The 18,864-nt window shown below is 32.6% G+C and overlaps 1 protein-coding gene across 6 annotated transcripts in view; it reads right to left on the bottom strand.

The window, feature by feature from the left end:
* LOC148308276 (uncharacterized) overlaps positions 1 to 18,864 on the bottom strand; it is a 167,235-nt gene that overhangs the window by 43,984 nt on the left and 104,387 nt on the right. For all 6 annotated transcript variants that reach the window (XM_088262009.1, XM_088262003.1, XM_088262004.1 and 3 more), the window contains exons 3-5: positions 12,483 to 12,752; positions 9,025 to 9,194; positions 1,617 to 1,839 (exon numbers count right to left, since the gene is read on the bottom strand). In XM_088262009.1, the coding sequence (XP_088118135.1) occupies positions 1,617 to 1,839; positions 9,025 to 9,194; positions 12,483 to 12,752 (663 nt within the window). The remainder of the gene's footprint in view (positions 1 to 1,616; positions 1,840 to 9,024; positions 9,195 to 12,482; positions 12,753 to 18,864) is intronic.

Below are 18,864 nucleotides of genomic sequence, written 5' to 3'. Positions count from 1 at the left end.
TTTTAATATTCATCCAAACAATATTTTTGAAGCACGAACTTTGTTAAAAGCAATAAAAAAAATCGTCTTATTGACGAGAACCTAAAAACATACTAAAATAAAAACCATATACAAACTTTACTTGATCAAACATTTAAAGGATATGCAAGGATATATTTGCAATAGTTCGTGTTTTTGTAGATTCCATAGCATCGAAAAAAGAATCAATTAATTAAATCCTTTTTAGGTATAAATCAAGTTTTACTGCGTATACCCGTTATTGAATAAAGGTCCAAAATTAAAATAAAGCTGTACTAGAAACAGATTCAGAACAGATTTAAACTGCAATTGAAACAGATTTGGGTCCCATGAATTTTTTTAATCGTTATCATTTATTTGTTAGATAATAAGTTTTTCGACCACTGTCAGAGTCTGTTGAGTGCTATATTTGTGTAATTTATTAAATACAGCAAACGCTTTGGGTAAATATCTACCCATTTAATATTTTATAAAATAAAGACAAAACAACATTAAAATGATATTTATTCATATTTAAATTGAGATTTCTAGTGAACAAATGATTTCAATTTTCAAATAAACAGTTTTTATTTTTTTTTAAATAAAAAGTATTTAGTTTGGATATTTTTTAGCTTTTATTGGTCGGTGTCCGTTGCCATGTGGTAAGTACATTCAAGTACTATTCATGTTACGTCATTGAAATATATGTTTAATTTTGAATTCAAGCTGCAATTGGTTAATATCACTATTAAATCGTTGTATGATATAAAGTAGAACCTCTTATAACGAGTAATCCGTATAACGAGTAAAAAAAAGTGAAAAGTTACTTTTTTAACGAGCGACATTTCTCGTAACGAGTTACGGAAAAAGGTCAAGTCACTTTTTCACGACATCTACTTGTGAGCCGGGACTTCTCCGCCAGTCAAAACATTTTTTTTTTTTCGCTTGACGAGTAAGATTCCGAAACGCATTATGCTCGTTATGAGAGGTTCCACTGCATATGTTTCATCTCATGTTGAGTTACCTATAAAACTGAATATTTTTAAGATGTTCCTTGCAATATCACTTGCAATTAAAAATATAAATATATTTGAAGCACTTACTTTGTGATTTAAAATTTTATAATTAATATGTAACTTTGTTTTAAAATCACTATAAATATTTTATTATACCTTAATTTTTGTTCGCCGCCATAATGCAATGCTCAGCACGCTCGGCAACCGTTCTGGAGGTCTCGGGTTCGATTCCCAGAGGGGGGTCTAATAAATATGAGTGATTTTTTCACTTTGATATTTATTAAATATTACCCTGGACTGGTACCTGAATTGAAGGGCTGATCACCTTTCCTTCGTGTGTTAACGATCAAGATAACACTGAATTTATATCATGCAGTGCCCTATGCATCATTGGAGTGCGAATAAGGGTTTATTATTATTATAATGTCTACCGGTTTCGAAGCTAACCGCTTCTTTATTAAGACTGATTAATACTAGTATTAATCAGTCTTGACAAAGAAGCGGTTAGATTCGAAACCGGTAGACATTATAATTTAGTTACAATAAAATATTTATTATAATTAATAATCATAAATTAAAATAAAGTTTAATATATGAACTTACTTTTCCAATCCTTTGAAGGCATCAGACTCGATATTGCTGAGTTTATTCTCGTACAGGGTGAGTATTTCTAGGGTGTCTAATCCCTCGAAGGCGCGGCCGTGGAGGGCTCCCACCTTGTTGTGGTTCATATTCAGGATCAGCAGGTGGTGGAGGTTGCGGAGGGCAGCCGAGGGAACCACCCCCAAGGAGTTTTGGGACACATCCAGCTGTGTGAGCCCTTTACCTGCGAAAGAGAGTGGCATTTTAGTTTATTTCCTTCATAATTTAGTTCTCCCTCGCACGATATTTCCCAAATGCGACGCATAAATATGTTCCGAAAATAATAATGTGGGAGAAATTTAATATTATTGGTAAATAAAATACATGAAATTAAATATGTGTCCGCCTCTGTGGTGTAATGGTCAGCGTGTTTAGCTACCGTGCTGGAGGTCCCGGGTTCGATTCCCAGGGGAGGAGGTGAAAATAAATATTAGTGATTTAACACTGTAATATTTATTCAATATTACCCTGGACTGGTTCCTGAAGCGCAAGAGTGATCACCTTGCCTTCATATAAGTAATGATCAAGATAACACTGCGTCAATTTGATGCAGTGCCCTATGCACCATTAGGTGCGGATAAGGGTTATAAAAATAAAAATAAATATATGTGTAGAAAAATTCGTCAATTTCCTAAAATAAACTAATTTAGTTTATTTACTTCATAATTTAGTTCTCCTTCGCACGATATTACCCAAATGCGACACATAAATATGTTCCGAATATAATACTGCGCTAGAAATTTAATATTATTGGTACGTAAAAGACATGAAAGTAAATATGTGTAGAAATATTCGTCAATTTCCTAAAATAAACTAATTTAGTTTATTTTCTTCATAATTTAGTTCTCCTTTGAACGCTAAATGCGCCACATAAATATGTTCTGAATATAATACTATTGGTAAATAAAATTAATATTATTGGTAAATAAAATACATGAAAAAATACGGGTAGAAATATTCGTTAAATTCCTAAAATAAACTAATTTAGACTAAATAATTGTATACAGGCGAAAGTCAACAACTTCCGCGTTTTTATCTTTTTATAAAACAAATTTCTTTGTTAGTTTATCAACCTGACGATCGCATATTCGCAGTAATAATTTTAATATTTTTTTTTGACCTAATTTCGAAGTTTGTGCACCATACTTTGTTAATATTTTTGTGGTAAGACTGACTATGAAAAAACATACCAATCATCACACAGATTGCAACCTATGAAGTACAACAATTTAGAAAAAATAGAGTTTTTTTAAGGTTTGATGGCTGACCATAATACAAAACTAACACAGAATGATGGTAAATTTAGTTGATTTTTAAATTTTTTATTTAAATTAGTATTTTAAACGGATATTTGAAAAATGTCTCTTCTTAGCACAAAGAAATAACAATCGTGAAATTTGTGAATTCAATTTTCATATTGTGTTCTAGAAATTATAATTATTATGTTCTAATAGAAATTAGTTAACATCTAGTTTATAATGTAAAATCAAACCAACGAGATTATTATTTTCTAGATCCATTAGGATAAGCCATGAAACATTGGATTTTAATTAATTTTGTATTCGTGTATTATAATTTCACCCTCATAATTATGTTTAAACTAAAGCGTCACGAACTGTCGATTAATTATTTATTCACAAGCGATTTGTTCAAAACTTTCATAATAATTCACCCCGTAATTAGGTCAGATATATAAATACACAATAAAATGTTATTGAATACACGAAAACTATTAGTATTGATTCATTATTCAATTATTATTTTCAATCAGAATATTTGAAAAGAAATCGGGGCTGAAACATTTACGAATTACTAGTCATTTGTACCTTGCCACGCGTTATTGTCGCTCAGTTTGGTATAATTTCACAATGCTTGTAAGTAAACAATATTGAAACAGCTTTCAAGAAACACGCTAACAGTCATGAGTAGTATATTGCAAGGTCAACAGATAGCGCTGCCTTAAGGATCAAAAAACTTTATTTTACCGGTCACAGGTATATAAAAACACGAACATATTGCAAGAACATGTCAAAATTTCAATTTCAATCGTGTATAACTTAACGATATTAAGGACCAAAGAAGCTTTAAGCTTATGACGAAATATTGAAGTAGTCGGTGAATAAATTTGCGAGAAAAAAAATATTGAACAATTTTTTATTTATTTATTTAGATTAATTAAAATAAAAATAACTAAAAAATATATTAGCAATCGAACAATTGCAGTGAACGAAGTATCTTTATATGTTTTTCGAAATTGATAATTTATCGAAATCAAGTAATATACCATACATTTTATACATATGTATGTATATTAAAAAATGAAAGGAAAATGAAACTGAAAAGACTGATATGGTGTAGTTGGATAAGTACCTACGTAATATTACGCTTTCAAAATGGTATAGTACGCTTTCGCGTGTCTATAATTTAATGGTTTGTTCACTTTCAGTAACTTGATTTATGTAAGAATATAAAGGTATGTTTTAAAACCACATTTTTTTTATAAATTATCATCTTTTATTACAGTATTCAGTTTTTATTTCAGAATTAAAATTTGTTTTGTCCCGTAATTTCTATGTTCTCACTGATAAAAAAAGAAACAGCTCCTACTCCCTCTTCGTCCTTCAACGTCCCAAAGACACAACTCTAAAATTAAGACTAAGCTTTATATACAAAGTTTGAAAATGTAACGGAATGCATCGAATAACGTGTCACAATAGATTTTAAGAAAATGTGGTATTTACCAAGTCAGACTTAAATTAAAAATAAATTATCATATTCAGGAAGACGTTCAGGGGCGTCTTTTGTTTATCAAGTTTAGGAACATATTATTTTTTGACATCCCATCTAAGATGAAGAAGAATATGGAAGTCTGGGCATTTACGGGGTTAAATACCGTCATAGGCTGGTTTAAGTGATGACTTTACACACATGTAACATTCACCAATGCTAAAAAAAAATATGAAAAATAACACCCGTAATTGGAGATAATCCAGATTTGTAAACAAGCATTTGGATACGCTCAAAATGTTGTAAAGTTTAGGAACAGTTAATAGGAAAGTCGAAATAGTATTGTTCTTCATCCATGTTGAGATATCAACATACAATAAATAATTCCTTAATAATAATAATAATAAAACCCTTATCCGCACCTCAATAGTGCATAGGGCACTGCGTCATATAAACGCAGTGTTATCTTGATCGTTTTATACATGAAGGAAAGGTGATCAGCCCTGCGCTTCAGGTACCAGTAAAGGGTAATATTGAATAAATATTACAGTGAAAAAATCACTTATATTTTATTTTACCCCCCTTGGGAATCGAACCCGGGACATTCAGAACGGTAGCCGAGCGTGCTGACCATTACACTACGGAGGCGGACATATAATATAATAATACAAATAACTCTTTGAAGAAAATAAATCAAAATATAGCAACCAAAGTTTTGGATACACTCAAAATATTGTGTAAAGCAAATTAAACTTTTATGCGACTGAGGATACTTCTAAATTAACGTGACAAAATAACAGGCGAGCAAAAAGCTTACATAATCTATCTGTTTACCTGTTGTGTTAGCTGTCAACCTATTATGTTCACTACTCACATGTTTTGTTAGCTGTACCCCTGGTGTTGTTAGCTATTAGTCAGCTTTCCTTTTATCTAGTAACTTAAAGCTTGACCTACTTATATTTACCTCGGTAAGCTTTTTTTAAAATGAAAGATATCTCTTTAACTATACGTTCAGAATAGGGCAGTTTTAGATAATTGCCCTTTAACTGTTTTAGTTCCTAAAATACCTTCAGAGGAGTAGTGTATTCTCAAAACAGTAAAATTAAAATTCGTTGCCGGACGAATGCTGAAAAATTAATTCAATAACCGTGTTTCCTTGCAGTTAAATATTTGGCGCTCTAAACCATTTGTGAAGTTACGGCTCAGTTTTAACACGCCCTCTGAAAATAATGACCCCGTTTTACCTGCATATTCACAGTTACGTGTTTATTCACAGACCTGCATATTAAAGCTCTTAATACGTTGGGAATGCTAGGTAATTTAGTATCAAATTGAAACTAAAATGATTTAATTTGTGCAATAAAATGTCATTTTCATTTTTAAAAAAAGCTAACGTTACGAAAATATACAATTTGAATAGTTTCTATGTGAGAAAATAAAATATAATAATAATAAAATTATAAGCTCAAATAATAAAAATGAAAATGGTATTTTCTAACGTTTCTCATGTGTGTGATTATAATCCAGGATTTGGACCTGAAGAGTTTCTGCTTAATAAAAAGCTTCTTTACATCTCACCAAAAGATGTCTCTAGTAAAGTTCTAGTGATTCAAGAACAAGGTTTCTAAATTGTTTCATATATACAGAACTTCCAAGAATTTGAGTAGTGTGGTTGTCAATAATGGGTAGAATTGGTGAATGTTACACGTGTGTAAAGTGATCACTTAAACCAGCCTATGACGGTCGTCAGCCCCGTAAATGCCCAGACTTCCAAATTCTTCTTCATTTTGTATGAGATGTCAAAAATAATATGAAAATAACTCCTGTAATTGGAGATAATCCAGATTTTGTGAACAAGTATTTGGACACACTCAAAATGTTGTAATAATTATCTATTGTAACTGCAGGTAGTTGGTAGAACTCCATGTTGAATTGTTGGGTAATATATCCAAAATAAACAAGGTTTTTTGGATTGAAGTCTACATCGATTTAGTAAATGTTAATACGTGAGACGTTTCGTCTTCTTAGGACATTATCAAACACAACGTCCTAAGTTTTGATAATGTCTATAATGTAAGTGTTTGATAATGTAAGTGTATTATAGTGTCCTAAGAAGACGAAACGCGTCACGTATTAACAAATACATAAATAAATGTAGAATTCAATCCAACAAACCTTGTTTTATTTTGGATATATTACCCAACAACAATAATTATTTTTCTTTCTTTTTATAATCCGAGGATCTGTCTTTTCCGTTACCCGTATCTTGTGACTTGGACTACCATCTGTTACGCTATTACTTTGAAGGTCTTCCAGGTGGTCGTCTTCCATCCAGGTTCTCTTGAAGTGCATTTTGGGTCAGTCTATTTTCTTGCATGTTATTGACAAAGGCATTCCATAATCGTGTTCACTGTCTTCTGCATCTGACTTTATCCTCCATTACACATTTACCGAATTTTCGTGTCCTTTATTCGGTTTCCTAAAGTGTTTCCGGTTATGCACCTCAATGTACTCATTTCTGATGTTCTTAAAAGATATTTGGTTAATATTACTCTTGTAAAATATTCAAAGAATAAGCGCTTATCTCAGAGGCAAATCATTGTGAAAAATCCATCTTAGTATGACAAGCAGCTTTGATTTTTTAGGCAGTAGAATATATCTTTAAATATTCCGATTATTGTAGTTTCTTCCACGTTACAATAAGGTTTCATATTTTCACTAGACAGTTCAGATAAGAAAGGAAGGTTTGTTGACTGATATAGTATTTTTTTAAATTAAGACTCCAAATGTTTCAAAAGTTTATTTTTTATACGGTTGATAAGATATTTCTATCAGTATTTTTTTTATTCAGATAACCCCTGAAATATTTTTTTGTTGATAGTAACAATGGTTGTTTTTTTGTGTGAAATTGACATAAAAATTGGACGATACTGTGTGTTATTCCATTTCTGTTATATTTTGAATAATACTCTATGTTGACATATTATAAATATACGAGTAAATTAATATTATGAAAAAGACGAAAAAAAACATTTTCCTGGTTTTACGATCGTACACTTTTAGGTAATCCGGGAATGAATTTAGTATAATATTTTTCTAAATACTGGTTTATTTATTTAAAGCATATTTAAAAGAGAAATATACAATTAAATGGTGTTTAATAATATTTGAGGGGAATTGGTATATATTTAAAAGATAATTGGTTAACGAAGTTCAAATGGTAAAAAAGAACATGTTACTGAAACATTCAACAAAGGTCATCTAAAAAATAGAAGAAGAAAAAACAATAATTAGAATTTGAGAAAAGCATGAACCATAATACATTTGCTGAAGGAATTTTTATTCATACTTATTGAAATACCAACGATATTGTTTTTCCGGAAGAAGTAGGATAAACAAAGGAATGTGTAGTAAACTGTAATTTGAGTTTTTAATATGACAATTGAAGCCAAAATGTATGTTGACCTCTCATATTTTCATGTTTAAAAGACGATTTGAATAAATAGGGGTCGGAAAAGTTCCGAACAATTTTCATGAAACGATTGTGAATTAGGGTTGAGTATTTCCGCTCAAACCCATAACCAAATGGCCAGCTCACAGCATGCAAGCAAATTATTCCATAGCTGTGAAATCTTTACTGCGATATTCACTTGTGCGAGTAATTTCTCCTCGTAACGTAAAACTTAAAAGTGGGTTGGGGGTAAATTTTGTTGGATTCATATTTGCTCAGTGAAGTGCATTTTTATAGCGTGTTTCTGATAAATTTTGCTAAATTAAGTGCTAATAATATTTTGATTAAATTTAAATATCATGTAAAAACTACTATTTAACCTGATATCACCATAGTTATTGTTCTAAACAACTCAAGTATTTTCAAAAGACTGTCACTCAAAGAAATTACATAATACAATGTAATAAAATCACTTACATATTTATTTTATCAATTGTTGATAATAATTTCATAGGGAAAAAAATGTTTATAAAAAAATATAACTTTGAGTTTTTTCTATAGATTTTAAGTATTACAGGTGTCTCAAATAAAACGAAGTATGCCGGGGCTTACGACCTAGCATTTAACTATTCCATTTTCTAATCCTCATCTGCACGTAATGACACATAGGGTACTGCTTAAATTTTATGCAATATCAAGTTTATCTTAAATTATCAAGGTAAGGTGACCAATCTTACGGTTCAGGTTCTAGCCCAGGGTTAAATTGAATAAATATTTTAGTGATATTACACTTCTTTTGAACCCCCAGTGAATCGAACATAAGACCTCTAATGCAAACGCAGTAATCATTACGCTATGGAGGCATTTAACTTAAATGCGTGTAATATATTTTTTAAACCATGCCGTATAGATTTTCTAAAATTGTGAGAGTTTAAACATTACATAAGAGAGTAATTTAGCTAATTAAATACCGGGTTGTAAGTTTTAGTCGTAAGTCCATCGTCAATCGTAAAAAAAACAACGGAGACATGTATAATAAATATTTTAAAATATCATCCATAGGGTGAAACAAAAAGTCTCTGATAATAACAATAATAATAAATTAAAAGTTTATATTTCTCTCCTTGACGCCAAACTTATGAACTCTATTTTATTACGAATACATACATATTGAACATCAATTGAACTTACCAATAGAACTCAGAGATGACTCCTCTACTACCGCCAGACTACTGTTATGTATCGTGAGGTGACGAATATCCAGTCCAAGGAAAATAAAGCCTTGGAGTTTTGGAAGGTTATTGTGACGCAACTTTAAGTAGAAGATTATAGCCGAACGACCCTTCAATGCAGCCATCGCTCTGAAAAAAAAAAGAAAATATTTTGATGGTATAAAAAAAAACAAAACTCAATTTATTTTTACTTCAACGCATTTGACTCTCTACAAAAATTTATACAAACATATCGTAGTCAAATAGGAGAAAGTGACCAAGTGCATTTTTTTCAAAAAAGGTGATCATTGACTATTTGATATCTTACTAGCTTAATATTGCCTTGTTTAAAATGACTATCTGCATTGATGCTAATTTTTTTGCCAAGCAAAAGTGACTTAAATGGCCCTCCTGGACATTTTACGTTTTGTTAGTTGGTCACTTTCTCCTGTACGACTACGATATCAGTAATAAATTAATTTTTAAGATACAGATTACATTAACGTTTCAACATAGATGAAGGAATATAAAAAATATTTGAAAATGAGTTACATGAAATTATAGGAATATGGAAAACTGGTCAAATTATGTTTGATAAAAATAAGATTTAAAAATCATGGATTCTCCTAGTATGTAAAATAATTCGGGAAGAATCTTACATTTCATAGAGGGTTGGTGAAAAGCTTACTCAAATCATCCATAGATCCTGTCGACAACTCACATATGAAATAACGTGTCACTTATAGGATGGTAAAAATTTGAGTAGTGTGGTTATCAATCATGGGTAGAATGGTATATGTTACACGTGTTTCCAAATCCTTTCACATATTGTAGAAAAGTATTAAGAAGGGAGATTTTGGAGGAAAATTGGAAGGAATAACGAAATTGAGTTTCACAACATTTTGGGTCTTTCCAAACTCGTCTTAACAAATGCAGGTTTCTCTACTTTGGTACTTTATTAGCACACACCTTAAGTTACGAGTTACACATTTCGAAATTCACGTGAGAAGTTAATATTTCAGAGAGGTACAATAATATTCCGCTTGGTGAAATTTCCGAGCAAATGCAATTTACGACCAAAGTACGTGTCAAAGCTTTTTCAAAACGTGCATGCCAAAAGCAAGCGAATATTTGGTCAATGATGACAATTTTATAAAACGTGGACATTGAATTGGCAGGGTAGCTTGAAAAATTTAAAAACCGTTGTAGAGCTGTTGAAATAGTTTTATTTATCAAACTTCTTGTACAGAATACATGTGCGATTGGGAGTCATTTTGCTTTAAAACAATATATATTTCAACCAGCTCAAAACACACTAGTATTTTTTTTCCTATTACATTTTTCCCAAAAAGGTTTTTTTCAGTAACTGATGCCTTTCATTATGCTGAAAATAATTAAAATATTTAAAATTCAATATTTTTAGTACCAAGCGTTAAAAAGTAGATTTTAAATAAGATGTGCGTTCATAAAATTTTATAAGTCAAATTCACAAAACGGAATTATTTAAAACTGAAAAATATTATGTGTTAAAAACAGAAGAATGAGCGGGTTGTCACTTTTTTTTGGTTATGAAACTCGCCGCTTGCTGCTTGCCGCTCGACACATTCCACTTGAATCATGACCGAGGCCTTAGCAATAGGAGAGCTTTGGAGTGAGAGAGATAATTATTTCATGCTTGATGGATATGTTACTAGAAGAAGGAAGCAACGTAGAGAAATATATTAATAATCACAGAAAATGTAGCCCGTACGGAGGGAAAGAGGTTGAAGTCAAATAAGAAAGACAGAACAAGTCTGACATATGACCGAAGTCTTGTTACACAAACTGTTGTACTAAACCACAATTTTCCAACCTTTTTTGGTAAGGCGCCCTTTGTCAAATTGCCCCATTTCTCTATACTGGGGGAAGGAAATGTCCCGCATGTTCCTTCATGGAAAGAGGGGAGGGATAATATCTCCTAGGGGCTCAAGTAATTCCTGGATCAGTAATCTCCAGCGGCCAATGTGGGAAGAGAGTTTTCCGCCCTTGCACTTAACGATATCCAGAATTGCAAGGAGAGAATGATGTAAAAGCAGATCAAGGAAATAGAACACAAAAAAATGAGAATCGATCAACAGAAAAAGACGATTTAACTTTTGATGTCAAGTCCAACACCCTTTTTTGAAAAAAAAAATCTTTAGATGGTAGGATTCTGATTATTTATCTCTTTTAAGTACACATTACCAATAGCGTAGACTTTTCCATTTAACAAGAAATTCTACTGATAATTTTTTTTGTAATATGAAAAGAATACATAATTTTATTTCATCATAATTTTGACTTCCCAGTGTAGATAAAGAAGAATTTGGAAGTCTGGGTATTTACCGGGCTTGCGATCAGTCATAGGCTAGTTTAAGTGATCATTTTATACACGTGTAACATTCACCTTTCTACCAATGATTGACAACCATACTACTCAATTTTTTGGAACTCGTATACATCATAAATCTCAAGACGCTTCATGTAAAAGTAGTTGGTTTAAAAAAGCTTTTGAAGATGGATTGACAGCCGGGAATCGACATCGCAGGAGTCTAATCCCTCTTTAAAACCAGCCAAAATGCCTTCACCAAGTAGAAAAAAAGAAGGATTTTAACACACCCAAAATGTTGTAACATTTACCTAGCCGGCTTAAACAGAGGGATTGAAATCCCCTTTATAAGAATTTTAATTTGATAAGGTTAGTATTATAAAACTAACTAACCAACTAACCATCACGCCGCTTCCCCGCAGGGAAATGCAGAGAAAATAGAACCACTCTGTCTTTGCAAACATTCTTCGCCTCTTTCACTTCATGCATCTCCTCACACATACCCGCTGATTGTTACGACTCCTAACCTGACCACTTTCAAGTATTTGGCATACCTGATCGAGCCATGTTTTTCTCGGTCTTTCTCTGCTCCTTTTTCCAATTACATTCGCCTCATAAATTGGTTTTAGCCATGTCCAAACCATCTCAACACACGCTTATAAGAATTCTTATAAGTTAGTATTATAAGAACTACTTACATCCTACTTTTTATATTTTTTTTATGATTTCAAATCGTTAAATATTTTTTAAAAAAATTTTGATGAAAAGGGCAATTAGTCAATACCGCGAGTTCTACGTTTTTATATAACAGGACGTTAATTTTCGTCTGCTAGCGACATGATATTTCTTTCAATTTAATAAACGTGGTATTACCACAAAGAGATTAGATTGTTGTAACAATTAGATTGTTCCGCTTTCGTTTGATCCGATTTCCGGCCTCTCGCTTGGTCAGCGCTCGGCTGCGCGCTGAAAAGGAAGTGGAATTTGTGACTCACGAGCTGCGTACGACGATTTCCATACAAAAATGAACTGGGGTCTTTTGGTATCCCGTAATTTTTGATGATCAGTACGGGAAAGGTTATTAGACTCACTTGTTGATGTGTATCGGGTCCGTAAACTCGCACAGCAGGTCCAGGCCGTTCTTCTTGACGCTGCAAGAGCAGGGCGAGATGTCCGCGTGCGGCGGGCACTGCTGCGCGGCCTGCGGCGCCGCGCGCGGGCACAGCGCCGCCAGCGCGGCCAGCGCCAGCCAGCACGCCAGCGCGCCCGCTCGGCCAGCCGGCCGCCGCATGATGCGCCCGCTAGTGGCCGCCGGCGCCGCCACGACGCGCGCCCATCGCGCTGAGAGGCCGCTCAGCGAACTGGAACAATGCGAAACAATACGTGAGGATACACATAGACACTATACTACTGACTTCTAGAAAATTTGGTGGTGGATCTACAAACTTCTATTCATTTTAATTGACAGGGACAGAGATATTTACATATTATTTTTTGACATCTCATCAATGATGAAGAAGAATATGAATGTCTAGGCATTTACGGGGCTGAAGACTGTCAAATAATATGAAAAATACTTCTATAATTGAAGATAATCCAGATTTGTGAACAAGTAAATACTTGTTCACAAATCTGGATTATTAAAACATTTTGGTAGTGTCCAAATGGACACTCCCAAAATGTTGGGATATTTAAAGCTTGTAAATGTAAATTCACAGTAAAATCGGGTTACAATTATATTTTGTTTCCCATTTTCAATTAATTTCGCAACGTAGTTAAAAAAAATTGCTTTGCAAGAGTAGGTCTGTCAGGAAGTCTAGATTCTTCTGTATCAGATCTGGAAATGCGGTGGGACAGCTTTCAATATGATACTAATAACTTCTAGAAAATTTGGTGATGGATTTACAAACTTGTATTTATTTTGATTGACAGTAATAGGGATATTGAAAGCTTTTAAATGTTAAATCACAGTAAAATCGGGATACAATTTTGTTTCACATTTTCAATAAATTTCTCAACTTATTTTTTTTTAAATTGCTTTGCAAGAGAAGGCCTGTCAGGAAGCCTAGATGCTTCTGTATCAGATCCGGGAATGCGGTGGAACAGCTTTCAATGATACTAATAATGTGTAGAATATTAAATCTTCTAACGATTTGAGCTTTTTTGACAGATTTTAGGAAGTGAGCTGTCTGTCAAGTTTTTCAAGAGTATTGATTTTTTGTTTTCACTTAATTCCTAACATAATGAGTTTTGGCAGATTATGTTCAATATGGATGTTAATATTTTAAATTTTCTACCAATGAGACCCATTTTCAAAAAAAAAATATCATAACGTGTTTTGCAAGTGGACCACTCAATTTATTTTAAATGACAAATAACCTTATTTAACACGTTTGACGTGTATTAAGTTTGCAGAGCAAGTAAATGATAATCTTCTTACTAAGTAACTAAATGCCCCATAGGCGTAGGCAGAGAAAATAGAAAACCACATTTATCTGCTTTGCAAACAAATTTCGCCTTTTCCAAATGCATTCAATTCCAGTTTCTTATCTAACCACGCCCAAGTATTCAAAATACTTCATCCAGCCACATTTTTCTCGGTCTTCTTTTGCATTGATTACCAAAATTCGTTTTTCTGTTCATTATTCACTCATTCGATTCACATGGCCAAACCATCTCAATTAACTTTCCTAAATAGTATTTTATTTATTGTTTTGCCATTTACTTTGTGGTAAGACATGTTGAACTTATTTAATAAAATATTTGTTTTTTTACCACTTAAATTTATTTATGACTACTTGTTTCGGAAGCTAAGCTTCCATCTTCAGGTCTAAATAATAACTAAGTTATAAGTGTTTTATTTAGTAATTCCAAAATTGTATCGAAATTGCTTATCTTAGCCTTGCATTCATTCCTTTTATCACAATTAAAACATCTATCAAACATCGTTTTGACGCACAGTTGTGTAAGAATTAATTTTGATTTTCTAATTAAAATTGATTATGAGCCCAGTTGAGTCATTGCCAGCAATGTGATTTGTCTATATTCGCGCGAGCGAAGCACTTCCGTGTTTGAATTGAGTTACTACTGCCTTCCAACGGAATATTATTTCGGATGGAAACAACATAAGTGAACCGGTCGGGGTTGATTGGAACAAAGGAAATTATTATACTGGAAATGCTTTGTTCATTTTGTGCGAAAATTTGTAGATATGGTTCCAGCGTAACAATATATCTTTGATATTTCACACCGCGGTTATTTATTTCGGCATTTTTGCAATTCATCCTCACTTTACACGGAAACGTATGTTAATATTAAAAATGTATGTAAACATGAAAAAAAAAAACATTCCCATTAGGCAATTTGTAGAAATGGCACCGCGTAATGTATTTGAAAAAAAAATCACGTTGAATAACAATCTTAATGTGATAATTTATATTATGAAACGACCATTTTTACTCATTATGTATATCTGCTAACAAAAAACGCGCTAAGAGTGTCAAATCGAGGATTTTTAGGAGCATATATGGAATGAGTCTACAAGAGCCATGTTATTCTGCAGAAACCCGTTTATTTAGACATATGCAAGACCCTTACTAAATTATTTATTAATTACAAACTGTCGTGGAGAAAATTCATTTGTAAAAAAAACTTGAGTAAAATACATAAAACTTATGTGTGACCCATCATGACATATGGGATCGAATGCAGAACCGATAAGAGTGTCATAAATGTAGACTCTAAGTAACATATCTAGTCTACGAGATAAGAATAAGGAACACCAGGATAAGAGAAACATACGAGATCGAAGATGTCGTTAGGTGGGGAAGGCAACGAAGAAGACAATGGTATGAGCATGTGAGGAGAATAGAACCATCCAGACTTCCCCACATTGCATTGCACGGCCCTAAGTTAGACGACTCCGAGCAGACCACCAAAGAGATGGATTGACTTCTGAGAATCGACATCGCAGGAGGCTAATCCCTCTCGAAAACAGGCCACAAGGCCTACTCCAAGAAGAAGAAGAAAACTAATTATATCTGTATGGCCTAATATAACTTACTAACTAACCACCATGAAATCCCAAAGAACGCCACACCACACGCGATGTTATTAAACTTCTTAACAAAAATTCAACTTTTATAATCAATATCAAAACGTGTCGTGAATACAAAACATTATACCACCATTACAGAAACAGACAAATAAGTTACGTGTTTCACGGAAATAAAAAAATGGAAAACAACAACAACAAAAAAGCACACATTTCTGAAATATTTCATTTAACGAAGCTTGTGATTCAATGAAAATATCAAAAACCTATAAAACAACAATGCAATCGAAAACAATAATAATGCTTAGTTACAGCAGATGTCAAGAAGCACGCTATCTGGCAAAAACAAATGAACGAGTTGCTGTTACTTTAAATATATAGTGTCTCCATTGCACTAAAAAAACTGTTTATTGAAAACATGTTTTTACCTGTGAATAACGTTAGGAAATTTCAGATTTGAACAAAGGATCATTTACCTTTCTTTTTATTTAGAGGATTATGATCGTATTTTTTAGGGCTGGAAATATTAATAATGATAAAGAAAGGAGCGCGAATGCTAAGAACAGAGTGAGTGGTGCACTATTATCAGTTGTAGCAAATAAAAACCTTTCAGAGAAAGCTAAACTGGCAGAGCATAATAGAGTCCTGATACCAGCCCTAATGAGTGGAAGTGAAGCACGGAGCTGGCAAAAGAAGGATGAAATTAGAGTGAATGCAGTCGAAATCCGATCTCTCATATGAATGTTTGCCAAAACGATGTATGATGAGGAAAGAATGCAAAGTTGAGATAAGCATTACCGATAAAACTGAGATGGTTTAGATATGTGAACGGAGTGAGTGAAGAAAACAGTAAAAAAAATATGTGGCGAACTTAGTTGGCAATAGAAGCAAAAGAAGACCGAGGAAAATCCAATTAATTATATTTTGTTAAGCCAGGTGTCTGAATAATCGTTGGATACGTATGCAGAAATGCATAAATGTGGAAGAGGCGAACATTGTTTGCAAATATAGGTTTGTTTGGCGTTCTATTCTCTCTGCTCATCCCTACGGGAAGCGGCATGATAGTAAGTTAGTTAGTTAGTTATTTAGTCTGCTTGAGGATTATCATTTATGTACTTACTCTTCAAACTTAATATATATTACATCAAACCATGTTTTCGTCTTATAAATGTAGACGCGTTAAGCAAGGTTATTTGTCATTTAAGATAAATTATCCTATTAAGCATTCTAAGCCTTGAATATAAAGTCCGGCGTCTCTCCTGCAGATTGGTACAGCTAAAAGCTTTTGCAGGTAGATGTCTTAGTAAAAAGAAGGAGGATGTTTTTGTGTTCACACACAAAACGCTCGGAACGTCTTAAGGGAATTACCCCTCAATGTCAAAGGACTTCCCTAAATACATAAAAAAAACTGGTGCTTTTTACCTCCATTACAGGAATGTTGAATATAAATCAAATAACACCAGAACAGGTGAGAAAAAATAGAGAATTCTTCTTATATCATTAGGGTGAATGTCTCTTCTGCGCATAATGTTTTTGTAACATACAAATAAAATAACGTCGATTTTTAAGATTTACGCTACGGGTAAGCCTATAAAGTAAGGAATGTAATTTATGCCCTTGTGGTTATTTTTACGCATGATAAATGTTCTTTTTTACGTCTAATGGATATTCCGAATCGATTTTATGCCAAACGATACCTAAATAATATATTTCTACCGTTTTAAATATGACTTCACATTTTCCGAAAATTCAACTCAATTTATGTATTGTCATATTCGTACAATAATTTTAAAAAGGAAAAATAATTTATTGGGAACAAAAAATAAAATAAAAGAGTTTCAAATAACATGAAATTATGGCTTCAGTGGGATGTAGCATTTGAACTGTGTGTTTTGAATATGTTTTAAACCTTATATATTTTTAAAAATCAGTATTATATATGTCCGCCTCCGTAGTGTAATGGTCAGTTCTGGAGGTCCCGGGTTCGATGCCCAAGAGGGGTAAAATAAATATAAGTGATTTTTTTCACTGTCATATTTATTCAATATTACACTGGTACCTGAAGCGGAGGGCTGATCACCTTTCCTTCATGTGTAAACGATCAAGATAACACTGCGTTTGTATGACGCAGTGCCCTATGCACCATTGGGGTGCGGATAAGGGTTTTATTATTATTATTATTGTATATTACTTAACGGAAATAATACGTTTAATCGTTTGAATCCACATGAAAATAATTAAAAAAAAAACTGGAACACAACTTAATAATTTGAATACATATGAGAATCAAGAAACTGAAGCAATTCTTTTGCTCATTTTAATGCGTATAAAAATCAAAATTCTGATACAATACTTTTGCTCATTTGAATGCATTTAAATTCATTAAAACTTAAACAATACTTTTGCTAATTTAAATACGTATTAGAATCAAAATAGTGATAAAATATTTTTGCTCATTTGAATGCATATGGAATCATTAAAACTAAAACAATACTTTTGATTATTTGAATACGCATGAGAATATGAATAAACTGAAACGATACTTTTGTTCATTTGAATGCACATGATAATCAAAAAACTGAAACAATACCTTTGCTCATCTGAATTCATATGAGAATTAAAATACTCAAACAATACTATTGTTCATTGGAATGCGTGTGAGAATCAATATACTGAAAGGATACTTTAGCTCATTTGAATGCATACGAGAGTCAAAATCCATGGCAATGCCGTTCAAATTGCAAAGGCTTATTGATTTGACCTATGTTCGAGTATAACAGATATTATATTACTCAAAATATATTTCATTTACACGAACATCGATTGGACTTTGCTGTCAGCTTCAATAACTGTAGCGGAAATGATCCGTTTTACCCTATCGAATATAGTTAGGCTTTGTAACTTCACCAACGTAAACTGTTGCCCGAGGGATGTTTCGCAAAGGATCAATTTCCGGATCAGAAGGTTTCAGTTACACTTGCATAATAATTATTACAGGTACCTCTAACTCCTGAGTTATCAACGGGTATATATTACGCAATAAACGATATGTTTCTCTTCTGGATATTGACCGCCATACTGATCACCTTGAATTGCTATATTAATAACGAGGCATAATCATTACTTGTCAGAAATTTAACGGGAAAAATCAAAATGTTAGTAATATACCTTTATATATGTTATTTCCAAAGTCAGTCTTTGATCGATAAAATGCTTCAATATTCCAGGTATACACTTGTTTATGATATAAAAAATGTAATTAAATTGATAATTACATTAACGTTGCTTTGATCAGATGCGGTACCCTATGCACCGTTTAATTGCAAATAGAAAAGGAAAAAGTAGAATGATAACGCTGATGCAGGTATGTATGAAGAAATGCATGAATGTAAAATAGACGAATAATTTTTCAGAGACAA

Source organism: Brachycentrus maculatus, unplaced genomic scaffold, assembly GCF_059751285.1.
Source record: "Brachycentrus maculatus isolate JH-2025_06_01 unplaced genomic scaffold, ASM5975128v1 h1tg000172l, whole genome shotgun sequence".
NCBI classification, from domain to species: domain Eukaryota; kingdom Metazoa; phylum Arthropoda; class Insecta; order Trichoptera; family Brachycentridae; genus Brachycentrus; species Brachycentrus maculatus.
This window is presented reverse-complemented; position numbering and strand designations above follow the sequence as displayed.